The sequence below is a fragment of the Zootoca vivipara genome, chromosome 9 (genome assembly GCF_965207765.1).
Source record: "Zootoca vivipara chromosome 9, rZooViv2.hap1.1, whole genome shotgun sequence".
NCBI classification, from domain to species: domain Eukaryota; kingdom Metazoa; phylum Chordata; class Lepidosauria; order Squamata; family Lacertidae; genus Zootoca; species Zootoca vivipara.
The window spans coordinates 31495300-31522854 of record NC_142592.1 but is presented as its reverse complement, the minus strand read 5'-3'; the positions used below and the strand labels follow the sequence as shown (position 1 = coordinate 31522854).

General features: G+C 45.2%; 1 protein-coding gene across 2 annotated transcripts in view; it reads right to left on the bottom strand.

The window, feature by feature from the left end:
* Positions 1 to 27555, bottom strand: part of SYT1 (synaptotagmin 1) — a 339802-nt gene that overhangs the window by 107308 nt on the left and 204939 nt on the right. For both annotated transcript variants that reach the window (XM_035127518.3, XM_035127522.3), the window contains exon 3: positions 14116 to 14307. In XM_035127518.3, the coding sequence (XP_034983409.1) occupies positions 14116 to 14290 (175 nt within the window). In that variant the 5' untranslated portion in view covers positions 14291 to 14307. The remainder of the gene's footprint in view (positions 1 to 14115; positions 14308 to 27555) is intronic.

Here is a 27555-nt window from a genome sequence, read left to right as displayed (position 1 = left end):
GTCTCTATTTCTCCTGTGGTCAACATTCTGGGTTCTGAAGTGATTCAGAATTAATTGCTCATTACTGTTGATTCTACAGGTTTCAAAGAATTGTTGATTATCTCTAACAAAGTTTCTATTAGTGCATAAGAAACTGTGCAGCTGCTTCTTTAGTTAATGTCAGTGTGTTTGCCAGATAAACTAATGTCCTGGGTTTTTTGTTCCAAGAGTAATTATGCTTATGCCTACCAGACTTATCAGCTATTTAATTCTTTTAAATTTTAATTTAATTTAAATTTTACAACTGTTGATCATAGGATTGTCAAATTTACTTTCATTTCTGCTGCTGGATTCAAAAATACTCATAAGAGAAGTCACTACTTAAGTCTTCAACACCTGGTTTCAGAATGAGCTGCTAGGCAAGGCTCATTGTATAGACCAGGCATCCCCAAACTTCGGCCCTCCAGATGTTTTGACCTACAACTCCCATGATCCCTAGCTAACAGGACCAGTGGTTGGGGAAGATGGGAATTGTAGTCCAAAACATCTGGAGGGCCGAAGTTTGGGGATGCCTGGTATAGACCCTAGTGAAATAGGAGGAATACTATCAGAGTGTGCCTTCATGTGTCCAGGACTGTAGAACTGGACTGTGAACCTTGAGGCCAAGAATCAGGTTCTTTTCTCACCTTCTTTTGTGGTCTTAGAGTGAATTTGCCTGGTGGGTGGAGAAAAGAAGGGAAGTTTTACACAGATGGATTCTGACAAAGCTGCAAACTCTTCAAATGGGGTTAATGAAATTCAAGGAGGACTAATGAAGTGAAGTTTACTCAGTAAAAACAAAAACAAATGCTCCAGCAGAAGATGGAGAAAAAAACTAGTTGAGCAATAGCGCTTCTGGGAAAAGATTAAGATGTTATACTAGTGCTTTATCATCCAGTGCTTTACCAGCTGCACTGGCTCCCGGTGGAGTACAGGATCAGGTTTAAGGTGCTGGTTTTGACCTTTAAAGCCCTATGCGACTTGGGACCCTCGTACCTACGGGACCGCCTCTCCTGGTATGCCCCGCGGAGGACCTTAAGGTCCACAAACAATAATATTCTGGAGATCCCGAGTCATAAGATGGCTAGATTGGCCTCTACTAGAGCCAGGGCCTTTTCAGTACTGGCCCCAACCTGGTGGAACGCTCTTTCCCAGGAGACCAGGGCCCTGCGGGATTTGTCATCTTTCCGCAGGGCCTGCAAGACAGAGCTGTTCCGCCTGGCCTTTGGGTTAGACTCAGCCTGACCCCTGTGTTTTTCTCCCTCATGGCTTGGATCTATGGCCTACTTGAAATGAGGCTGCATTTCAAATTTTAATACTGTATTTTAATCTGTATTTTAACTAATTGTTTTTATGTTTTATTGTGGTTCTGTTGGTGTCAGCCACTTATGGCCTACTTGAAATGAGGCTGCACTTTAAATTTTAATACTGTATTTTAACCTGTATTTTAATTAATTGTTTTTATGTTTTATTGTGGTTCTGTTGGTGTCAGCCGCCCTGAGCCCGGTTTTTGACTGGGGAGGGCGGGGTATAAATAAAAATTTATTATTATTATTATTATTATTATTATTATTATTATTATTATTATACTAGATAAGAAACCTGAGTCAATAATGTGATGTGGCTTTAAAAGCTAATGCTATTTTAGGTTTTGTGTCAACAAGAGCATCGTGGTGAACTTTCCAAACTTAAAGCACTGCTCTGCTCATCGGTAATGGCAGCTACATTTCAAAAACTATCTTGATGAGTTGGAAATATTCATGTTGATTAGCTGGAAATTCTGTGAAGGGTTCTGATGAAGGGTGGTATATAAATCTAAATAAATACATGAATAAAATTCTTTATCAAAGATGATAAAGAATTTAGGAGGGGAATCCAGCGAAGACAGACTAAAAACAAACAAACCCTGAACATATTAGACTGGACCACTGATCTTCAGCTGCTGGGATGGGCCCATGACACAACCTGTCCCAAGCTGGGTTGCAACAGCAGCAGTATCACCAACCACCTGCTTAAAATGAGGTAGCTAAAACACAAACCAATACTCCAGATGCAGGCTGACCAGCACAGCATAGAACAGAACATTAGCCTTGTTTAGGTGTCCCAGGTGGCGCTGTGGTTAAACCACTGAGCCTAGGGCTTGCTGATCAGAAGGTCAGCGGTTCGAATCCCTGTGACGGGGTGAGCTCCTGTTGCTTGGTCCCAGCTCCTGCCAACCTAGCAGTTCGAAAGCACGTCAAAATGTAAGTAGATAAATAGGAACCGCTACAGCGGGAAGGTAAACGGCGTTTCCATGTGCTGCTCTGGTTTGCCAGAAGCGGCTTTGTCATGCTGGCCACATGACCTGGAAGCTATACGCCGGCTCCCTCGGCCAATAATGCGAGATGAGCGCGCAACCCCAGAGTCGGTCACAACTGGACCTAATGGTCAGGGGTCCCTTTACCCTTTACCTAGGTGAAGACATAAAGTGTGGGGGGGGGGCATTGGGGTGTACATGTTGGAACTGCCTCCCAACATTCCTAGCGCCACCTGCTGCACCTCTGACCCTTCCTGCATTGAGGGGGCTTGAGAGTGCTTAGAATACTCCCTACAACCAGGAGCCTGGATAATGCCAAGTTCCCAATTGTGGGGTGGCTTTTAAGCTTATTCAGCATACATGCCCCCTTCAGACCCTTCCCATGTAATTTGGGAAAGTCAGGGGTGGAACGGGAATGTTGAGGGCAGGTCCATCACATGGACCCAAACAGAAATTCAGATGCTGGCAGCATGCACACAAGACCTTTGTCCTCTTAAACACTTTTTTCCTCATTGTGTTCTTTGGATTCCTGAACAGGACTCATTACTTCTCATGATCAGAGCAGTATGCCTCTTGTTAATGCAGATGAAGGTTGCTTTCACTTTTTTCAGTAACTGGACTAGGGGGCTTACTGGGAAAAGTGACAGCAACAGAGTGGAAACAAAATTTTAAAAAATTCCTTCCATTAGCACCTTAGAGACCAACCAAGTTTGTCATGGTATGAGCTTTCGTGTGTATGCACACTTCTTCACTGCAAGCAGCATTGTAGCTCCTACCGTTGACACTGTGGGTACCATATTACTCCACAACATTCCTTTTGAAATGACATCATGACACAATGTGGCACTGTTCCAGGAGCATGTGGTGTGCTAGAATGGTGCTCAGGGGGCATTTCCCATCCACAGTGTCCCTGAAATGATGCAATACGATTTTCGCTGCTATTTGCAGTGGCAGCAGAACCATCTGTAGGGAAGAAAGAAGGTGTTCCCCACCACCAGTTTCCCCAGTAAACCAGGCCACCAGAAAAGGACAATATTTCCTCCCCAAAGTTTGCATCGAGGCTTTGCCCCTCTCATCCATTCTTAGGGCCAGCTCTAGGGGTAGGCTGGGTGGCGCGGGGCGCCAGGTCGGCAGAGGGGCGCTGCACGGCGAAGGCGCGTGGAAACCATGCTGCACGCTGTGCCTGCCCACCAGCCGCGGGAAGAAACGGGGCGGGGCGGGAGCGCCGGAGCGACCCGCGCACCACGGCGCCAGGGCGCCTGACCCGCTTAAGACAGCCCTGTCCATTCCCAGCCATTGGATATTTGCTAACGAAGTTCAATATAATACTTTTAGTTCAGTATCATTCAAGGATTGCTAAAGGCTGCACCCCAGGACCTGCTTCTCCTGGGCCTTATTAGATACTCATGCCCGGAAATGTATTTTTTTATTTTATTTTTTAAAATCTGGGTAATGTTGGAAGGCATGCCTAAACCAGAAGAACCTCAGGCATAAAATAACCCCAAAACAATCCGAGCAATGAGTCGAAAGAGTGCCTGCATAGCGTGAGAGAAACAGTTGTTCCATTACACTAACAAACTGCTCATTTAACAGAGCTGTGATGGGTTAGAAGGTGGGGGGGCTTACAAATGTAGCAATGGCCATCAGGGAATATTGCCCTCTGCGTGAGACATAAAACCAATGTCCTGAAGAGCATGCGGTCATTAAAGATGCCACAGAACCTTTTCTCCAGCAATGCCCAAGTGCCATTTAAGTAAATGGAAAGACAGTGAATTGCTTTAGTGGGAGCTTGATTGCTCTTGGTTAGGGATCTGGCCAAGTTCCAGACAAAGCAATTGCATCCTTCCTACCTAAATTCTTCCTGCTGTTTCAAATGGAAATAATTAAGTCACAGGGGGGAAATATTGAATGTAACAACTTTCTGTCTCTTTGATACCAAAACGCAATGTAAAAGATGTTGTCATTAATGAGGCATGGGGCCTGTTAGGATGAAATTTGGCTGTACCACTACAAAAATGGAAAGGAGGAAACATGTGCTGATATATTATAGAGACAGATATGCACAATGCTATTTTTCTGAAAGAAGAGGTGCCAGAACTCACCATGAAAACCTCCCTGGTTCTATTAGAACGGCAAATGCAACTATCCTATGTTACTGTCCCCATAGGATGGCTGGCTGTCAGAGAGAATGCTATGCACTCATGCCCTGATCGTTGGCTCCCCACAGGCATGTGGCTGGTCATTGTGAGAAGAGGATATTGGAATAGATAATTCTTTAGTCTGATATAGCAGGGTTCTTCTACTGTTCTTATCTGTTTTTCTTTCTTTCTTACTTTAAAAAGATGGCAGCTCTTTAATGGCAAGATGGCTATACGTTAACTCCAGGTATCAGAGGCAATATGAATGCAGTACTAGTTGTTGGGAACATGAGTGGAAGAGGGCTTTTTCTGACTGAGGGCTTCCCACAGGTGTCTTGCTGGTCACTGTGGAAACAGAATATTGGAACAGACAGGCCTTTGGTCTGATCCAGCTTGACTCTTCATATGTGCTAACATGTTAGTTTGCACTGTGGAGTAAAGAGGCCACAGATCATAAGCAGGATTGGAACTGCTTTCATACCATCACCTTCCGGAGGCAAATTCCTCAGTCTGCCGTGGCAAAAAGGGGAGAAGAACTGGAGTACATTGACTAGAGTTGTTCCAAATTTGGTTGTAGGTGTGAGCTGTTATTGGCTATATACTGTAGGAGAAATGGGGGCTCCCACTTGTTACAAAAGTGAAAACGGACCACTGATTTGATGCCTGCAGGCCTACATATAGCCCAGCTTTAAAATTAAATTAAAATGCATATGCAGGACAGGCAAAAGAAAATCCCTTTCAGGTAAGCAGGAGGTGAGGTGGTGACAGCTGTTTTATTTAGTCTCCAATCCTATGCACACCTTCATGGGAGAAAATCCCTCAGAACTCAGTGCGGCTAACTTTCTAAAGTAGTTGCGTCACTGTGGGAACAAATATAGAAAGGAACAATTCACTACTGTAGCCCTGCCAGCTCCGACTGCACTAGATCCATAAGGTGGCGAAATGTTTTCTCCAGACCTCTAATGACTAGTCATTCCTCTTTGTGGTATGGACACTGAGGGATTTGTACATTTTATGACAATACAGCATTTATAAACATTCAAGTTCATGCAGATGATGTATATCCCTTCTGGATTGCAGTCTTTATCTTAATAATATCCCAATCATTCCTTCCTATGGGGAGTTGCTTATTCAAATGATCTATACTATAGGAAGGTGTGGTGTAATACTGTATACATTTCCATGCCCTGCAAATCTTATAATGTGGGGGACAATCTTAAAGAAGGAATACAGAGAAGTCATATGAGGAGATGAAGCTCAGTTGTAATTATTAGGACAGCATAATATAAATTTCAAATTCACACATTAATCCTATATAATAAAGTCCCTGTGTCCCTGCGTCCAAGTTTTCCCGTGTGTCCCTGGGTCACTGCGCATGGGCCCCAGGGACACAGGGATTGGACAGCAGAGACTGCACGCTCTCTCTCTCTCTCCCCCCTCTGCCTCCTCCAACCGCCGCTCCCGGACAGACACCGCCTCACTGCAGGGCACGTCAGGGAAGCGAGGGTGGAGGCCGGCGGAGGCCTCCTCCTCACAACCCTCCCTGGCCCATAAGAGGAGCGGCGGGAGGCCGCGAAGCAGCGGCGGCGAGGTAGGCATTTGTGTCCCCCGTCCTTCCTGTCGGCGGCTGGAGGAGAGGAAGGAAGGAGGAGAAAGCAGCGCTTTCTCCTCCTCCGTTCCTGTCCCCCTGCCGCCGACAGCAAGGACAGGTCCCAGGGTTCGGAGAAGCGCTGCGCAAGCGCTTCTCCGAACCCTGGGATGTCTCCTTGCTGTCGGTGGCTGCGGGAGAGGAACGGAGGAGGAGAAAGCAGCGCTTTCTCCTCCTCCATTCCTGCCCCCCTGCTGCCGACAACAAGGACAGGTCCCAGGCTTCGGAGAAGCGCTTCTCCGAACCCCAGGATTCTAGCGCCTGTTATTGAACGGGCTGAAATCCACTAGTATAGTAATAAAAAAGACTTTCAATTTTTCCTAGTTTGTCCTTTTCTTCCTCCTTGGGGTGCATTTTATATGCTGGAAGGTGATGTTGCTAAATGGTTACATACACAGAATCACAGCAGAATTATTTGAATGGCTGGCTCTCAATTGCTATCAGTCAAATCACTTTTGACTTCTCTCTCTGGCGAGTTTTCTTCTTCTTTATAATTCCAAATGCTATGCTTGAATTAAAAGTTCTTCAGACATTTTCCTTTCATCTGCTAATCTTTCTTCTAAACCCAATTTTCTGTGAACTAGGAAACCCAACCCAATCTTGGGGACTTAAAGCCCTATCTATCAACAAATGTTTCACAAGACAAGACAGTTTAGAAATTGGCATTCTGGAATAAATGGTTCCATGCCAACTGATTACCATCGCAGACATGTAATCTGAAAAGGATATGCCAGACTGGAAGTTATGAATAGTAAACCTCATGCTGTCTTATGTTTTCCTGACCTCTTTTTCCTTTGCACTTGCTTCAAGCCAAAACGGCACCCGTGTCATATTTGAAATAAAGAGCAGGTTTCTGAACTGAGTTTTTTTTTGGGGGGGGGGGTTAAATTGACAAATGGATTTTTGAAAGCTTGATCAGAGTAAGGTAAACAGAAACACAAAAAGAAAAAAAGAAGGAAGTGTAATTCTAAGCAGTAAACGATTATGTTATGTTAGGGCTCCCCCCCCCCAAGCCGGAACTCACTCAGTTCCAGCATCTCTCATTGCCATTATAAGAGAACAAGGGAGGCATTCATGGTGAGTTCTGGCACCTCTTTTTATAGAAAACTTGGGGTTGCAAACATCCAGGTGTAGTTGAACTCCAGTTACCAACAGCCCCAGCCAGCAAAGTCAATTATCAGGGGTGTTATGTCAAACCAGTTGGCTTACTATTAACTTCTGGACTCAGTTGATGATTCCAGTCTTTGAATTCCCCAATGGCTTTGGACCAGGTCACATTAGACCTGCATGGGAATTAAGATCAATTTCAGAGGCCATGCTCTTGATGCCATCGCAGGAGATTTGGCCAATGAGCACGAAAGGCAGGTCCTTTTCTGTGGTAATGATTCCAGAGCTTTCTCCCAGTTTAAATTAGCCAGCTTTGTGTCTCCTTAACGATAAATTGAACATACCTTTATTTAAATGGGCTTGTTGCCAGATTTAATGTGTAACATATTTTACCCTTGCTGCAGTAAGGTTTCTATTTTAATGTAAGCATTACAGTGCAACCCCATAGGCACTGGGTTGGCCACTGTGAGAATAAGATGCCATGCTAGACGGGCCTTTCACCCAATCCAGTAGACTGTTATTATATGCTATACAAGGTTACCATAAGTAAGTTCTCTTGAGTGCAGTGGGGTTTACTCCTACATCAGTGACTAAAGGTGTGTTATGTACTTTGTTAATTGCTATTAGAAATGTGTTTTATTTGCAATTTGATTAGTTATGTGGGTCCCACACTCTTGTGGGTCCTCTCAGTAGAATATGTATTTTAATGCTGTGCCTGTCATGGGGTCATCCATATTGCTGCAGGGGCCTAGTAGGAATTTTGCCATCTGGCTGATTGGCTGGTGCCAGGTGGTTTTTGCCTACTACATAGCAAACTGTCACAACTTGTAAGGTTGGCAGTTAGGCATTGGTTCAAATTGGATGGTGGAGGGGTAAGGATTTGGCTGTGCCTGCCCCTCAAAATTGCTGCTGCCTTTAGGGGTATTCCGTTAAAGGAATCCTGGGGCTCCACATATTTGTCCGTATCCCCACTAGGGGCTAGAACCGCGCATGAGCCTCGGGGAGCACCTGGGGGAGAGGTCATAGGGCGTGGTGCCCTGCCCCAGCCTCTCTCAGAGGGTGCTTACCTATCCTGACTTCCCCAGTACACTAGGGGAGTCAGATCTGTCCCAGGCGGGGGACAGATGGCATGGGAACCAATGCCTAAGCAATCACTCACATTCAGTTGCATTTAAATAAAGCTGTGGTCAAAATTCATGCCAAAAACCAAAACTTAATTTTGGTGGGAAGTCTTGGTACCTCGGCACGCAAAGTTTTGCTAGGCTGCTGCCCCTGTCTAAGATAACACTACTACTATTTAGCATTAATTTAGTATGCTAGGCATTGTACTTCCACATGAGAGAATACAGAATGCAGAACACCCTTACAAATAACTTTCTTGTTAAAAAGTAGGGTATTTCTGCCCCGCTTTCAAACTGAATGTATTAGTCCAATTACTGGATATCACTGCATAAGAATAGCCCATAAATACTTCCTAAGTTCAATTTATTGCACACTGCAACTATAGAACAAGCACATTTTTTATTTCAAAATACTTAAAAAGAAATGTTCCATAATGCATTATGTACATGAGTTTTTCTAAAAGCTCTTAACTGAATGCCATTCACAGAAGGAAAGAATAAGAAGTTATTTTACATAAATCACATATTAAGCACCCATTGGGGCTCTGTGCCTTCAGGACATGTGTAGATAACAATGTGAATTACACAAACCCAGCACTTGCAGGATCAGAGCTTCACTGCCTAGTTCTAATATAAAATCCCAATATTTTAAAGTTCAAAATCCCAACTCCAGCCTCAAAAATAAACCAATGAAGTACACTGTCACAGTTTTCCAGCTGCAAATTTAATTCTCTGCGCAATTTAATAGGAACTGGCATAACTTGACATGTTCATAATGCAGCAAAACATCGGCACAGTCACTTTAATAGTTTTCCAGCAATAATCACAGTGAGGTGCTAGAGGAGGTCTTGGGGGTGTCAGGAGACCCTTATTAAAATCCTGTCACAAAAGTAGGCATTCACCACCTATTTGCCAGGATAGGCATTTGATTTTAATAAGCATATTACTACCTCAGAAATGCTTCAAAACAGGTAGATAATAATTAGTGAGATAAAGTACGTACAGAGTGTTGACAATTGCAATGTGATATATACATTATTTCATTTTCCTATTCATCATCTTATTCCTCTAGTTTCAGGTGCCATCTATTGCAGTGTTTAGATCTCTGGCTGCCCAAGGTAGGGCTTCGTAGATGATAGCAGTAGAATTAGGTGTCATTCTTGTCTAGTTTTTAGTGTCAGCTAGAATGTTCCCAAGACTTTTCAAAGGTGAGCAGTTTGGCTAATGGTTAAGGACTCTCCATTACCTCCCTCCGTTTAAAAAAAACTATCTTTCTCAGGGCTGTTTTAATGTTGTAACCTGCCCTGGGTGAAGGGCAGATAAATTAGTAAATAATAATAATAATAATAATAATAATAATAATAATAATAATTGCCTGCTGCAAAGACACAATTGCACTCTTTTCTATTCTATATACAAAAGCAGCTAAGACTGGCAAATTTATCTTTTTGTAAACATTGTTAGTGGGACAGTGTTTGGGGCAAAAATGCCTCTCCTCCACTTCCATGAGTGGCGGTGTCTGCTGCAACAAAAGCTGTTCCATGAGTGCAAAGGCATCAATTGGCTACCACCACTTTTAAAAGAAAAACCAAAGACCTTTTTGGATCTTTAACTTCTACATCTCCTTACCCCCTGCTCTCTTCTCCATACTATTCCTCATTAGTAACTCTTTATACGTTCCAGACTTAAGGATGTTGTTCTCCTAATATGATATAGTTATATTTTATGTACTATTGGATCTCTGGTTTCCGTCACAGTGTTTCGTTGTGCCAGAAGTGGTTTAGTTATGCTGGCCACATGATCTGGAAAGCTGTCTGTGGGCAAACACCGGCCCCCTCGGCCTGAAAGCGAGATGAGTGCCGCAACCCCAGAGTTGCCTTTGACTGGATTTAACCGTCCAGGGGTCCTTTACCTTTACCTTTTTTACCTATCCCCTGCTCTCTTCTCCATACTATTCCTCATTAGTAACTCTTTATACATTCCAGACTTAAGGATGTTGTTCTCCTAAAATGATATAGTTATATTTTATATACTATTGGACCATCTTCCTTTCTGATTTAGATAGAAAACATTAATTACAGGGCCTTCCTATTTAAGAAAAGCCAGGGAATGGCACTTGTTGCTGCAAAACTGCTTGAAAATGTCCTGTGTGGCAGGGGGAAGAAGTATTCGAGTACAACTATTTTTTGTGGCCAATCAAAGTTGAGGAAACTTGCATGGGCACAGTTAGACACTAATCAGAAACTCACAACCAGAGTGCATGCATTGGCATAACTAAAAAACAACAACAAACGCTGCACCATTCTTCTTCAGTAGCTTTATAGCAGGCTTCCTCAATCCCTGACCACTGGTCCTGCTAGCTAGGGATCATGGGACTTGTAGGCCAAAAACATCTGGAGGGCCGAGTTTGAGGAAACCTGCTTTATAGCATCCCCATGCAGGGGCGTACCCAGGATCAAAACTGGGGGGGGGGCAAGCCATGGTCGTTCAGGGGCAGGGCCAAGGCACGGGGGGAGGGGCCACAAAGTAGGAATGTGGGCGGGGCTACGGAGCCCATGTGAAACTGACTCTGGGAAGAAGTTTCATCCTGGGCGCTGCCCCGGGGGAGAGCGCACATGTGCGGCCAGGGGCATCACAATATGGGGGCGGGAGGGCCCGGGCTCCACTTTGTGGGGGGCAACACGGCGCCCCCTTGCCACCTCCACCGACGGCTGCCCCGCCTGAGTAGGAGGGGGAGGGAGGGAGAGAGGGAGGGCTAGCCGAGCAGCCGAGCAGCTGTGCACTCAAGTTGCCTCTGCTTCCCACAGACCCGGCAGGGGCGCGAGCTGAGGTCCGCCCTCCTTTCCCTCCATCCCTCCCCAGGGGCAAGGCCTGGCTCTGCGGCTTAGAGCCCCTCCGCCTTCTCCACCTCCTGCTGCGAAGCCCCCTCCCCTTTCCATGGCTCCTGCTGCCGCTGCAGCCCAAAGAGAAGCGGTGGTGGCGTCTGCTGCGCGCTCGGAGGGCGCGCCGACCCAGGAGCTGCTGAGGCGCTGCATCGCTGGGGACTATTGTTGCAGCCGCCAGGAGCGGCCCATGTGCAGCCCTCGGAGTCGGGGCCAGCGGGGTTGGGCACGCCGGTGGGCCGCAGCCGGCAGGAGCAGTAAGTGGTGGTGGCAGCGCCGCCGGGGTTAGGCTGGGCTGGTTAGGGACGCGGCTCCCACGCTGCCCTCACGCTGGAGCTCGAGGAGGGGAGGGAGAAATGGAGAGGAGGAGGAAGCCTCTTCCCTGTCTCCATTGCTCCTCCTTTCCCTTCGCGTGGGTCCCTTCCTCCCAGTGACCTCCCACTAGCCTTTATGCGTGTGACGGACGCCCCATCCCTCTGGCGGGGTGCCTTCTGATTTGCTGCCCCGGGCAGCCAGAAGGCTAGCGGGCCGCTGCGCCTTGCTGAGCTCCTTCAGGCTCTTCTTGCGGGACCCCGACGTGTCTCCAGCTCAGCTGCAGCCACCGTGAAGCAGGACGATTTAATTTTTTTTGCTTCTGGGGGGGCAGCTGCCCCCCGCCCCATGCTAGGTACACCCATGTCCCCATGCTTAAATTTTGCAGGTTATTTTATCCACAGTATAAAGAGCAACGTGACAAGCCACCCTGAACATTTAAACTGTCAGCAACAAATGCCTGAACACTCCACTGACAAAACTGGAGAGAAAACTGTAATACCATTATGGGCAAATAAGTGGCTATAGTCTGAACCTACATGGCTAAGTTTTCTGTTGTGCTAATTTATTGCAATTAATGACTTTGGGTTTTTTTGGGCAGGGAGGGTCCAAACTAAAATCCATACTATATAAATTTGATAGCAATGAGATACAAACTGTGGCCTTTAAAATCCCTTTTTGCTACTAAAGGGGTAAGGCATATTTCAGCCTAAAAACATCATACCTGCTTCCTGATTTTTATTGACTGAAATACTGTGAAATGGCGGGTGGGGTGGGGGGCTCAATTCTTCAGCATCCATAGCGGATATTCTAACATCCTTTTGAACCTGCCAGAATTAACTACAGGTATTTGACTTATTTGTTACTGGATTTGGTTGCAGATAATACCTGAAGTGTGGTGATCCATAAGAAGCTTTCTTTCCATTTCCTTTAGAATAATAATGTGGCAGCTGAGTTATTAACACACAGGCGACTTGAAGAAAACCAATCAATCAAGGCTACTAAAGGATATTTTTCCTGAAATTTTCACATCCTTTCAAGTTCTGAAGCCACTTCCATTTTGTCACTACTTTGTGAAACCTTTACTTGGCCTCAGGTTTAAAAAAAGAGAACTTTTTTCTAGTTTAGTTTAATATTTCTATCCCACTTTTTTTGGGTAAAAACAGGCAAGCTTGACTGTTGCAGGAGAGGCTAAATAGTGATGGTAATGAGTCACCAACACTTTTTCTATTCATTCATTAATAGCCTGCTGCATCCCTAACCTTGAAGGTGAGAAAGAACATATTACAAGCAGCAATCCCTTGCAAATATAAACACTAAATTGCAGACTGCAGTCCCTTACAGTGAGGCGTAACCAGCCTTTATAGGCTGGGAGTAAACCAGAGTGAAACCTGCTTGACTGGCCAGAATTCAAATGGATGGATAGTACGAAAGCCTGCCAATCCAAGCAGCCAGCCAAGGGATTCCACAACTGGTGCCTGCCTATCCCCAGTGTTGCTTCCTGGGGATAGGAGCCTGCCATGACAGGCTGCAACAGCTACCCACCCCATGACTGGCTAAGCAGCCATTTTCATACCACTCTACTGCTGGTGAGCACTAACTGGCTGTGTTCACCACATGTATCCATGGTTAATGCCTTCCTGCGGATGAGCAGATTGCTCCCGCTTTTCTCCTTTGTGTTAGAAGAGCAGGAGCATCCATCAGCTATTGTTGGCTTGTTGTTATACTGAAATAGGAGCCTGATGTTTGCTTCATTCAGAAGCCAAGAAAAGCCTGAGCTGCAGATTTGTTTGGAGCAAAATAAAACATAATTCCCAATTCAGACATAACACTAACTCAAGGATTTTGGCTCGTTCCACCTGCTCACTAGTATAGAAGAACGAGGTGGGAGTAGTCTGTACACCATTAACTTACCAAGACATGTGACTGGAACCTTGTCATGTCACGTGATCATGATGAGAGCCTGGTTCCATCCCTTACACATGCCTATGTGTTGTGTCTGTACCAGTTTCTAAATTTGTTCCTTTCTTCTACTTTATTTTACTTCTTGTTGCAATCCTATTCACAAGTAAGTCCCTTGTGTTATAGGGACTTACTCCCTAGCAAGCATGCCTAGGATTGGAGCTTTAGGCTGTGTATGTGCTATACCTTTAATACATATACAAAATGCACTGTATCATTTCCCTGAAAGAATTATGGTTTTACATCTCACAGAGTTTCCAATTCCCACCAACCAGTATGAAACTACAGTGCCCATAATTCTTTGAGGGGAAGACTTAAAGGCACAGTGTATACATAGCAATAGTCAGTTGGATTAACGAACAAGCAGAATTTGATCCCATCCATACTATCAGTGCCACTTCCTGCAATTTATCTCGAGAGTCTTAAACAAAAGGCAAATATAGATCTTTAAAGAAATCAATGCATGCATGTGCCTTTTTTTGCAGTAGAAGACAGCTAATTAATAAATAGCATTCTTTAAGCTTCACTCTGATTCAATGAAGGACCATTATGTGTGTTTCTTGAGCAGTTTGTGAGTGTCAACAGTAGCAATTATGATGGCATTTTCTACCCAGCTTTGGTTTTTACTTACATGGTATTTTGTTCAATTCATTCATAAATTTCTCCTTCAACTTCGAGAATGCATCTTCTTTCGGCCCCCCCTTCCCTCCAGGAGCCGCAGGTTCTGTGACATTACTTGCTAGCGCAGAAGCGACAGTGGTGCCTGGTAGCGCCGCCAGGGCCTGAGGTTGACTTTCTTTTGCCATTTCAGTCCCCAGGGAAACTAAGATTGAAAACAAAACAGAGGAAGGGAGGGGAATGTTCAAAAAGGTTAAAATGCTGTTGTTGCTCAACCACAAACTAGAGAGCAGTAACTGCAATTGGTGCACCTGCTCCCTGGATAAATATCACATCATTACCATATTGCTTCATGTTGGTTCATACAATATTTATTAGGCCACAGGGAAATAGACTTTTCCAGAAGGTAATAGCTGATGCTTTTTCTTATGTCTCGACTCCTTTTCAATGCTTCTGAGCCACAAACAGTTATTTCTGTTGGATATCTCAATATGGCTAGGCATCTGTTGTTTAAACTTTGGATTCTGCCCTTTCCTTTTGAAAGTATAAGTAAACTAACCGACAGCAGTTCCATATATACAAACAGTTGACTGCATTTGCATAATTATTTGTATCTGTCTCTTGGTACGGAAAGTTTCAGAGCACTGCTAGTTGCTAAAATGGGAAGTAATTGCAACAGTATAATTAAAACACCTTCGAGCTTTCCCAAACTCTGCAACCACTGGTGTGCCTTACGTAAGCTAAACTGTACATTATTTGGAAAATCGGCTCTGTTTTACTCTTGAGCCATATTTATTGAAAGCAATTTTCCTTCTCCTGACATTTGCCTCAGACAATGTTCTGTTGAATTATTTACTTTTCTCTTTGGTATATTGATGAAACCACCGCATCAGTAGGTAGTTCCAGACTGGAACACCCACAGTGTTTAAATAAATATACTCCTACATTAACATACTTTCAACTTAATGCTTTTTTCACAGGCATTTTGTGATCCCTTCACTTGAGCTATAGCATAAAGCAAAGCACTTTCATGGAGCTTTGATTAGAACAATCCGAATAGCGCCTGAGGGTTGGCTCAAATGTTTGCTTTAGTTCTGAACAGGCTGTTCTGATGATATGCCATGTCCTAAATAAGAGTCATTTGAATAATAATTCTCTTTTTTTAATTTCAGAAAACCAGAGAGAAAAGGGATTGGAGCGATAACAATCACTCATTATTGCTCTGTGTATACTATTGTTTGCACTCTTCCAGAAAGAACTAAGCCTGTAGCTTCCCACTGGGAAATTATCTAAAACAATAAAAAAAGAAACCCAACCCAATACCTTCCTCCCAGATGAATAAAATGAAAGACACATCAAACCAAGAGATTCAAGACACATCCAGCTGTATGTATGTATGTATGTATGTATGTATGTATGTATGTATGTATGTATGTATGTATGTATAAATAAATAAATAAAAACACAACTTACAAGAAAATTCTATGTCATCTAACTTACCCATGCATTCCCTTGGATGCCATTGGAAGTGTTCAAATGGGTAACTGAATCAAATTATAACTCTTTATTCTTCCAACAGTAATGACTATGCATATGCTTGCATCTCAAAGTGAGATATCAGTAATTCCAAAAAGGGAGATAATTGGCTCAACATTTGCACTGGGGGGCGGGTTGAAAAGCTTATGTAGCAAATGAGTGACCGAAACAGGATCCAAGCCATTGATTTGTATGTTGGTACCTTACCCACCACATCAAATCACTGTGCTATATGTACCATCTGGATTTACTTTTTGCAGGAGGCAGGGAATAGAGAGGGTTAAGCAATATGGATAGAATCCAACAGTTAAATGAGTAGAAGGCACTTTCCTCAATGGTATTTCCCATTCCCTCTTCCCCTTCTAACTGCCCAGGAATGCCAGTGCTAATGTACAAACCATACACTTGAAACACATGGTTTCTTCCAAAGAATCCTAAAAACTAGTTTGCCCCTCACAGAGCTACAATTTCTCCTGTTCCCTAGACTCTTTGGGGGGTTGCTTTACATGCTTTAAATGTATGGGGAATATGCAACCGATGTCTCCTTATGGGAGCTAATTGTTTAAAGTTATGTTCTTGATACAGAGATCTCTTTGGAATGTTTGGGATTGGAAAGCCACCAGAGTTTGGAGACAGAAGCACATCTGATACTCCCAAGCAAAAGAGAGACGGAAGGTGTGCATGTGTGAAGGGACTAAAGCAGCAGTTTTTGCAGCAGAGGCAGGGAGACAGAGAGGCAGAATTGCTGCCTGCCAGGTCTGTGCATGCTGTTCGCCTCTGCTTATGTTTTGTGTGTGCAAGTGAATGAACCAAATACGTACTACAAAAGCATCACAGGGCAATAGCAAGGTCGGGGGTGGGATCCCATGGGCCTCCAGTTGCTGCTGAACTACAGCAACTCCCATCATCTTTGACCATGTTGGCTAATTGGAATTCGGTGTGGGGTTCCCCAGGTTTTGATTTTAACCTCCATGATATTTAACATCTTACATGGAAATCCTGAGTGGGGACATCCAGAGTTTTGGAGTACGATATCAGCAATATGCTGATGACACACAGCTGTACTTTTCCTTTACATCTGCAGGTGTGGCAGTGGATGTGCTGGGCCGTTGTCTTGCCTTGGTAATGGACTTGAATGGCTCAGGATCGTAATACCTCAAGGACTGCCTCTTCTCATATGAATCAACCTAGACCCTGCAACCTGAACCCACTTGAGGCCCTTCTTTGTGTGCCTCCTCCACAAGAGGCCCAGAGGATGGAAACACAAGAACAGGCCTTTTCTGCAATGGCTTCCCATTTGTGAAATGGTTTCTCCAGGGAAGCTTTCCTCACACCTTCATGGCATTGTATTTTTACGTTGTGAACTGCCCTGTAATCTTTGGATAAAGGGTGGTATGCAAATTTAATGAATGAATGAATGAATGAATAGAAATGTTTATTTGGAAGGAAGTTATCACAATTTCAATGGGATTTTCTCCTAAAGCGAGTGTGCATGGGGGTTGCAACCTAGGTGACAAATATTTTCACTGCAAGCTGGCTGTTTCCAAACAGAGAAACAGCACCTCTCTGGGTTCTGGAGACTGTCAGATACTCTGAAACAAAATATGAAAAGCCAGCTGCATATTGGAGTGTTATTGGATATTATAGCAGTTTCTCAATGAATGTCAACTAAATCAGAAACAGTTGTATGATATATCATAATTAAATTAAAATTACATTTCTTAATTATAATATATTGCTTAATTATTTCAGGTCTGGCAGTTGAGAATTCTGGCTTGTAATGGAAGACATAATTTGCAGTGATGACTTTCAGTTAATTAAAAATTAAGTCAAATGTTGTAATTTATTTGCTTCCAATTTTGGCATCACATTTGGAAATTGTATTGGGAGTGCCAATGTAAAGTGCTACATCTCTCTCTCTCTCTCCTTTCTTTTTGTTTTAAAGAAAGGGAAAACAGTGAAACAAGTAGAGTCTTCAGATCTCCAGGAACTATCCTCGGTGGACTCACAGTGCAGTTAGAGGTCACTACATTTAATGAGGCATGCACAAATGCGCTGAGATCTGCTATAAAGCTTCTAACTGGTGTATGCCAAAGACATTTAATAGACAGCAAGCTAAAGTAAAAGAAGAACAGTGCAGTGAGCTAAGATTTACAGCAGTACCTAAACAAGCACCGTCACAGAGATGGCACAGAACACCTGAGCTATTAGTGGGGCGGAGGAAGGGGGTGCGGTGGGGACGGGCTGCCCTGGATGTCACCACTGAGGAGGGTGACAAAATGATGGGCAGCACTCACTGCGGGGCCTGCAGCGTGCCTGAGTCACTCATCACTCCTGGGAGTGATGCAGTGGATTGGGCACCCACAGGCTCTGCGCTGCCCCAAATGGTCTGCCGGCTGCTTCCCCCCCCCCCCAGCTGTAGGGCGGCTGAGTGGGAGGAGGCAGGCTGACTCCTCAGAGGCTCTGCGGAGCATCCTGCCCTGGCTGGCCCCGCCCCTGGGCGCAGGGCACATGCACCACCCCAGGTGCCCGATTGGCTTGCTCTGCCGCTGGCTTTTAGGGTACTCAGCATTCACCATCAAGTCCCCATGTAGGTCGCTGGTTGATCTTTAGCCAATCACTTAATTCAGTCAACCTGTAGTTGTTATGAAGATAAAATGTAATGGTTGGGTCTCTCCCACAGAAGCGAGACAACTCCGGCAGTAATTAACTCAGGTTTATTGCTCAAAACACACAAATCACTACGGAGCGCAGTCACTCAGCGTCTGCTTCCAAATTAGCTGTTGCCAAGTCTGAGTTCCGCCCCTTCCTCTTCCCACATTTAAAGCCCCACTTTCGCTTCCTTTCCTTAATTCTTGCGTGCCTAAGCGTCATGGGATGGGCTATTTCCGGTGGCCTTCCCTCTGAGTCCGAGCTTAAGCTGTCAGTCTGTGTCTTCTCCCTTGAACTCCCCCTTCCTTCTCCTTGTTCTCAAAACTCAAGTTTCTATTGCAACTAGGCTGCTGCTTCCTTGTTCTGCATTCCTGCCTAATTACCTCCTCCTGTCTCCTAAAATAGGAATGGGAAATCTCAGGCTTGGGGGCCAAATCAACCGCTTTACCTGGAACTCATTACTTTCCCCAGGCTACATCCCACACCAGCCCTCCTTGAGTATGTCCTTGAACTCTGGCAATGCTTCTTGCATGCCAGCATAGAAGACAGAAAGGTGAATGTGACTGTGCAAAAAAAACCCCAAAAACCTAGCCTGCTATACAAAGGTAAAAACTATATTTAATGCTCTGTCCACTTTGGCCCCTGGCCTCACCCATTACTCCCATGTGGCCCTCATGAGGTTGCCCAGAAGGGAATGTGACTCACAAAGTGAAAAGGGTTCCCCATCCCTGAGCAACCTGAATGGGGTGTAGATTTAAATAAAAAGTAAGTGCAGTCACATGCATAAATGAAGCACAATCTATGTCACTTCTAATTCATAATCATCTGGGAGTTTGCATCTGTTATGCAGCTTTTCTTTTATTGTTAGACCCAACATGTTTGACATTCCATAGCTGGAGCTTCCTTAGACTCAGTGATACAAATCCATGTTTTTGGAGAGGGCAAACAGCAAGTGTCTAGCCTACAATGGGATGGTTAAAAGGTTTACCGGTATAACCTTACTAAATCCAGGGAAATCCTCATGGGGAAAAAATACAGTGGTACCTCTGGTTAAGAACTTAATTCGTTCCAGAGGTCCGTTAACCTGAAACTGTTCTTAACCTGAAGCACCACTTTAGCTAATGGGGCCTCCTGCTGCCGCCGCGCTGCCACAACACGATTTCTGTTCTCATCCTGAAGCAAAGTTCTAAACCTGAGGTACCAGTACTATTTCTGGGTTAGCGGAGTTTGTAACCTGAAGCGTTTGTAACCCGAGGTACCACTGTACCATAATTTGAAGGCAAAGCCAAAATAGTTGTTGCATCTCGAGCAACAATCATTGTCAGACAGTGGAGGGGTATGTCAATGTGATCTAAAACTAACATTGCTGTTGGGGTCATAACCCATGTTGTTGTTTTCTGGGGGTACTCAAGGGTACACAGTACCAGCAACCTTCTTTTTCAAGAAGAAAAGCACTGGTCATAACTTACCATCTCTAACCTACTCTCTTATGTGCTAAAAAGTAAGATGTGACATTCAGGGAAAGTAGATCTAACTAATAACTTTGTGGTAATGTATAAAAAAATTCTGATATGATCATAACCTGCAAAAGTATGTGAATGAACAAGATTTAAACTTTATGCTTCAGTATGACATACAAAATGGGACGCGGGTGGTGCTGTGGGTTAAACCACTGAGCCTAGGGCTTGCCGATCAGAAGGTCGGCGGTTCGAATCCCCACAACAGGGTGAGCTCCCGTTGCTCGGTCCCAGCTCCTGCCAACCTAGCAGTCCGAAAGCACGTCAAAGTGCAAGTAGATAAAGGTAAACGGTGTTTCCGTGTGCTGCTCTGGTTCGCCAGAAGCAGCTTTGTCATGCTGGCCACATGACCCGGAAGCTGTACGCTGGCTCCCTTGGCCAATAACGCGAGATGAGCACCGCAACCCCAGAGTCGGTCACAACTGGACCTAATGGTCAGGGGTCCCTTTACCTTTTATGACATACAAATACTGCAGTAAAATGACTAAGGACCCTTTCTGTTCGCCATAGTTATGAATAAGCAAATTCCTCCCACATAATGACTCTTGTCATCATTCACGCTTACATATTGTTTACTGAAGATTAAATCTGTATTTGTGCTCCCCTGATATTTATTTTCAACAAGAGATTTCTCTCATACTGTACAGAAGATGAAAAAACCCTCATGCAAATTAACATACAAATGCTTTTAGGCATTAAATTCTAATACCATCCATAGAGATTTCTTGCTGTTCTGAAATAATTTCAGCACAATTCTACAAATCACAAGGCAGTTTACATCAATAAAATCCTCATTGCGCATGCTGAATAAATATCAATTTATTATCATATGGCTGACTACTGTCAAATCAATATATTTAATAAATCCTATAAAAGTTCCCCAAAGCCACAAATATTGATTGTTCAGTAGTTAAGTTTATAAGCAGCAATTCCAATGAAATTTGATGGAGAAAGGGGAATATGCTTGCTTTGTTACATCTGCATTACAGTTTACATTGTCCCTTCTGAATGAAAAAAATCCTTATTTTTTCCCCAAAACACTTGGCTGAGCAACCACAGGATTAGTAAAAAGCATTTGAAAAATGCAATATGAAGAATGCTTCCCACCACCTCCACTTCTTCGTATGTATTTTACACATTACAGTTATTCTACTCCCAATCACCCACTGCCTCTCACATGATCAGCAATCATGAAAGGCAAAGGGGGGCTGTCCATGTTGGCCCCACTCTCATCACTGTATTTCTTGCTGGCCCCAGACCTCATTGTCCACACTTTTTTGGGGGGGGGGGAGGGCACAACTCTATGTATGTAGGTTCCACGTGCAATTTGGAAGCTTGATTGCACAGGCTGCCAAAGACACTCTATCAAACTTGGAAACTCCTCTCTTCATTGGCTGCTGCAGCACCATTGCAAGAAAGAGCTTTTACCTTTTTACAATGGTGCTGTTTTTCCACCCCGTTGCAGTGCTGGGCTAGAACAGAGCTGTCTTTCCTCCTAGCCCAGCACTGCAATAGGAAGAAAAAAATGTAGTACAGTACAAGGAAACATCTGTTTATTGGTGGTGGTGGTGGGATTGGCAACCAGTGTTAGAAACGGAGATATGAAAGCTAAGAGCTAAATTAAGTTATGGGTGCCGCAATGGAGTGTCTAGCATGGGCGTACCCAGGATCAAAACTAGGGGGGGCAAGGGGAGGGGCCAAGGCACAAAAGGGGAGGGGCCACAAAGTGGGCGGGAACAGCGAACTCGCGCTCCGCCGGGCTGTGCCCCTCCCTAGAAGCAGGGCTGGTGGGCGGAGGCGGAGCCCAGCCCAGCGGAGCGCGAGTTCAGCGTTCCTGCCCGCCGCGCCGCGCTCTCTGGTTCCCCGCCGCGCTTGGCCTTGCCAGAGGGCGCGACGGGGAGCTGGAGGGAGGGCGCAGCGCGGCGGGCGGGAATGGCGAACTCGCGCTCCGCCGGGCTGTGCCCCTCCCTAGCAGCAGGGCTGGTGGGCGGAGGCGGAGCCCAGCCCAGCGGAGCGCGAGTTCGGCGTTCCCGCCCACCGCGCCGCGCTCCCTGGTTCCCCGCCGCGCTTGGCCTTGCCTGAGGGCGCGCCGGGGAGCTGGAGGGAGGGTGCGGCGCGGTGCGGCGGGAATGGCGAACTCGCGCTCCGCCGGGCTGTGCTCCGCCTCTGCCCACCAGCCCTGCTTCTAGAGTAGGGCAGCTGCCCTAACTTGCCGCATGGTGGGTACGCCCTTGGTGTCTAGGTGTGCTTTTCAATAACAAGAATGCAAAGCTGAAAATGAATGAACTGCAGCTAAAATTTTATATCCCTTTTTCACATGGTCAAGTCCTCATCTGAATACTGCAAAAAAGCCAAACAAAAAAACAAAAAACCCAAAGCCATACTTTCCCTGCCCGCCCCCCTAATATTCTCATGAGGCAGAGAAAAAAAAATCTTCCATTTCTTCCAGCAGTGGCAGTTAGAACTCAGAAACTGCTTGCATTAATGAAATTCCCTGTTGCAAAATGCACCTAGAACACGGGTGTCAAACACAAGGCCCGGGGGCCAAATCCGGCCCGCCAGACCTCGTCATGTGGCCCGCCGAGCGCCCCAGCCAGCGGGACCCAGCAGCGGGACCTTGCTGCTGAAGCGCCGCGCCGACAAAGCGCCGACAAACAGCTGGGGCCTGGGGGGGTAGAAAGGCGGCTGGAGCAGCGCTGCATGGAGCACCCCGAGCCACAGCAGGAGAAGGAGGAGGCAGCTTGCCAGGTCAGCGCCCAGCAGCGCCGCACAGAGAGTCCCGAGCCTCTGCGACGCAGCAGTGCTCTGTAGCACTTTGAATCCTCCTCCTCCTGCCACGGCTCGGCGCCTGGAAACGGCTGCTGCTGCTGCTGCTGAAGCACAGACAAAGCACCCAGCAGCGCCGCGTGGAGGAGGAGGATTCAAAGTGCTACAGAGCACTGCTGCGTCCCAGAGGCTCGGGACTCTCCGTACGGCGCTGCCGGGCACCGACCCGGCAAGCCGCCGCCTTCTCCTCCTCTTGCCTCACCTCCTTCTTCTCCTGCCGCGGCTCAGCCTCATGAACGTGAGCTCAGCAGCGGCTCAGCCTCATGAACGTGCAACTCTGAGGCTTTACACACATCTCCTAAAACGGACACCTGCTGCCTCACACTGCACGGGAAATGCTTTTTGCCCCTGGGTCCCTTCACACTCTTTTCTGGCGCTGAATCAAGGCGACGACCCCCCCCTTCCCTTTCTTTCTTCCTCTCTCTCGTTCTTATTCTTTCTTTCCCTCTCCTTCCTTCCTTCATCTCTGTCTTCTCTCCCTCTTTCTTTACTTTCCTTCTTTATTCCCTTCCTTCTTTCCTACTCTTCTTTCTCTCCCCTCTTTCCTTCCTCTCTCCCTCCTGCTCCCTCTTTTCTTCCTTCCTTCCTTCCTTCCCATCTTTCTTCCTCTCCCTCATTCTTATTCTTTCTTTCCCTCTCCTTCCTTCCTTCTTTATCTCTGTCTTCTCTCCCTCTTTCTTTTTCTTTCCTTCTTTATTCCCTTCCTTATTTCCTACTCTTCTTTCTCTCCCCTCTTTCCTTCCTTCCTCTCTCCCTCCCACTCCCTCTTTTCTTCCTCCCTCCCTCCCTCCCCTCCCTCTCCCTCTCCTCAGAAACATAGGATGCTGCTTTATACTTCTGGCCCTTAAACCCTGGAACCAGGAGAACAGCTCCAGTGAGTCAACCTCAGCCAGTCCCTTTGTTGAAGGGTGGTGGCTCACTGGCAGAACATCTGTCCTGCATGCAGAAGGACCCCAGCATCTCCAGGTACCAGTAGCTCTGCAAAGCTCCTGCATGAAACCCTAGCGAGCCTCCACCACCCAGTGCAGTTACCAAAAATCATTTTTCAATAAATTGTACAATAATTGTACATTTGAATATCTACTTGCCATTATTCTGACTATGTTAGTTATTACTTACATTTTTACAAAAAACAGTAATAATTGAATGCAGTGACAATAATTTATGATAATAAAGAGTGGACACATAGTCCTACAGATACAACCGGCCCTTTGAGGGTGACCAAACTGCTGATGCGGCCCCCGATGAATTTGAGTTTGACACCCCTGACCTAGAACAATGAGAGTTTTGAATGCTGGATACATCTCTCTCTCTCTCTCTCTCTCTCTCTCTCTCTCTCTCTCTCTCTCTCTCTCTCTCTCTGCGTGAGTGAGAGGGAGGGAGGGAGAGGGAAAAGTGGTGTTAGTGTGTGCTGTCTGCATGTGGTCAATATGCATGGTGCATGAGTGTTCATTGGTCACCATGCTGACTTTTGCCACACTCACTACCAGAAGGTGGTCTTGGAAAGTTGGCCAACTCCCAACGTGGCAGAAAAGAGTTAGCCTGCATTTTGTAAGGAAATAATATGGGCAATTGCACAATTAACCTATTTTTTTATTTATTTACAGCATTTTAATGCATCCCATTGCGATCAAGTTCTCTGAATGGTTGCAAAAATAATACAGAAAACAAATCCAGATAATATCCAAATAAGAAAAAAGTTAACATACTATTGATGCCCTGTGTAGTATGTATTTTATAAAAGCGAATACTTGTAATACTACTCACTTTGTTACACGATGGTGACACTGTTTTATTTAAAATGTATTTGCTTCACAAGCAGAAGACACTGGAATCTTCATCACCTTTTCAAGTATTTACATCAATAACTGCCAGGCCTATTAAACATCTCTCATTCCTAAGCCAGTGCTCTCAAAATGCAAATCATAATCACAGCTGTAAAAGAAATTTACTGCCAAAGTACACCAGAAAGAGAGAGAGAGAGAGAGAGAGAGAGAGAGAGAGAGAGAGAGAGAGAGAGAGAGAATACAGTCAGCTACTGTGCACTCAGCAGAAGCATAAGTGTGTGTGTGTGTGTGTGTGTGTGTGTGTGTGTGTGTGTGTGTGTGTAGGACCCTACTCCATGCCTGCCTGTAACATTTGTGTAATGTGTTGAAACGTTTAGGAAAACAAGCATAATGTAACTTTGCTTTTCCCAGTGATCTTTAGTCTCAGCAAATTCAACTTCTCTGCCTCCCACACAAAGCAACTCCAGCTATCACTTGTGGCTTGGGGACCCCGATTAAAGCCTGGAGATTGCCTGATTAATTACTTGTTTATCCTGCACACAGGTCCCATGAGTCCATAATCAGCAGATTCGTAGGGAACAAAACATGAAGGGGTTGCTTACCCAAAGCACTGCCTGCCAATTGACTGTAATAACTTGTGGTGGTGGAGCATGGCATCCCACCAGTGCCGGGACTATTGCAGTACTTTGGAGATGAAAAGGTCTAAGAGCAGTGAAGCATATGCCCCCTCCCCTTAAAACTGAAAAAAGCAATGGCAGCAAACCGAGATGGTATGCACTGAGCTTCATGCCCCATAGCTTGATGTAAGTGCATATAAATCCCCTGGGGGCATGCCAACTGAAACACTGCCACACTTGGTGGGAGGATTGTCTACCATTCTCCTTCTGTTCCATTTTTAAAGAAGAGCTCCTTCTACACAACCGTTAAAGATATAGGGATGATCTACATTTAGTTCACTTTCATCCTTTTCACTCTGCTTGCATTATTACTTGCTACTACTACTCTGTTCTCAAAATGTAAGCACTGTAGTGCAAAGGGGGAAATTGCTAACCAGGATTTAGAGCCATTCTAACCCAGTTAAATCCTGCCAACCTAGCAGTTCGAAAGCATGTCAAAGTGCAAGTAGATAAATAGGTACCGCTACAGCAGGAAGGTAAACGGCGTTTCCGTGTGTTGCTCTGGTTCGCCAGAAGTGGCCTCGTCATGCTGGCCACATGACCTGGAAGCTGTACGCCGGCTCCCTCGGCCAATAACACGAGATGAGCGCTGCAACCTCAGAGTCGGACACAACAGGACCTAATGGTCAGGGGTCTCTTTACCTTTACCTTTAACCCAGTTAAAAGGATTATCTTGAACTATCGTTCAGATGTTCAGGACTAGGCTGCAGTGAGCCTCAGTTTCAAACACACACTCCTCTTCCTCTCACCTTCACATGTATGTTTTGACTAAATTGGGGTTTAATCCTTTTATTTTATTTTATTTTTGAGTGCAAAGGAGGATGAGAGGAGAGTGTGTGGGTATGAGGCTGACCCATTCCTAGTTGTCTTCTAATTTAGTTCACTTGGAAGATGTGGGTGGTGCTGTGGTCTAAACCACTGAGCCTCTTGGGCTTGCCAGCCAAAAGGTCAGCGGTTCGAATCCATGCAATGGGGTGAGCTCCCATTGCTCTGTCCCAGCTCCTGCCAACCTAGCAGTTTGAAAGCACACCAGTGCAAGTAGATAACTAGGTACTGCTGTGGTGGGAAGGTAAATGGTGTTTCCATGCGCTTTGGCTTCTGTCATGGTGTTCCGTTGCGCCAGTAGCAGTTTAGTCATGCTGGCCACATCACCCGGGAAGCTGCCTGTGGACAAATGCCAGCTCTCTCAGCCTGAAGCGAGATGAGGCCGTACCTCATAGTCACCTTTGACTGGACTTAACCATCCAGGGGTCCTTTACCTTACCTCTAATTTAGTCCATTACCAGAAAGCATAGGAAATTTACCTGAGCCAGGGCTCAATTTCAAGATATAAAGTAATAAAGAGAGGAGTCAGGCCTGGTTTTACCATTAGGCAAAATGAGGTGCTGCCTCAGATATTCCATCACTAGTGTTGAAAGAAGGTTCAGCTACCACTCCAGTTGTCTTCTATACAGTATACAGAATGGGGAGTAGCCTCCATCTTGTCATCTGCCTCAGGCAGCAAAACATCTTGGGCCAGCCTTGAGAAGGATGTATGTGGGCATGGATTTCCATTGCAATTGGCCAACTCTCTGTCCTGCACACACATAACTTGTCTAGGGTTAAATAAATTCTAGGTAAACCCGGGAGAGTACTTTTCTTTTTTGGAAATGAAACGTTAGTGAAAACTATTGCTTTACGCAAGGACCGAAGCACAGAACTGGGAGGAATAAACACATCCCTTTGAAGGAATATTGCAGTGCAGATTAATGTTGAACAGTATGAGGGCTTCCCCCACTCATTCCTTACACCAGTTCCAGTTTCTTTGAAAATACACAGACAGGATTAAAGCACTCCCTTTGAGAATTTAAACCAAGTTTATTTTGGTGAATTATAGTATATCCCAAGTGAAGCTGGTGTGTCAAGTATGAGACTCAGTTTGCTGTAAATATGGTTTGAGGACCAGAAATCTATTTCAGCTTTCCATGGTAGCATTTTGGGGCTGTATGAAATGAAATATCTTTGCTGAGATGCTGTTAAAGAAAGGAAGAACGAGTGAGTAGGGAGGTGATTTATCTAATTAAATAATTACTTCTATATTTGTGACAAGCTGTCTTTTTGTGGAAAGCTGCAAATCTGCATCATAACAAGGTTTTAAACATAGACATATTGTTTAATAAAGATAACAAAATACCTATAGTACATGGCAGATATATCAAGCTGGCGTTATGCATGCAGTACCATCAGCAGCAGTAGTAATAATTTCATATTTCTGCTGTTAGGCGTAATAGCGATGCTTGAGCAAGATTATTTGGGTGAACGTATATTCCTTCAGATGAGCCTTAGCAAGCTGTACATGGCATACGCATGCTATCTTTAAATCCCCTTTTAGAGGTGTGACTGAGCTCTGCACATTCAGTAATAAGCATATATTGGGCAGGAACAACCTCATGGCAGCAAGCTTCACCCCTATCTTACA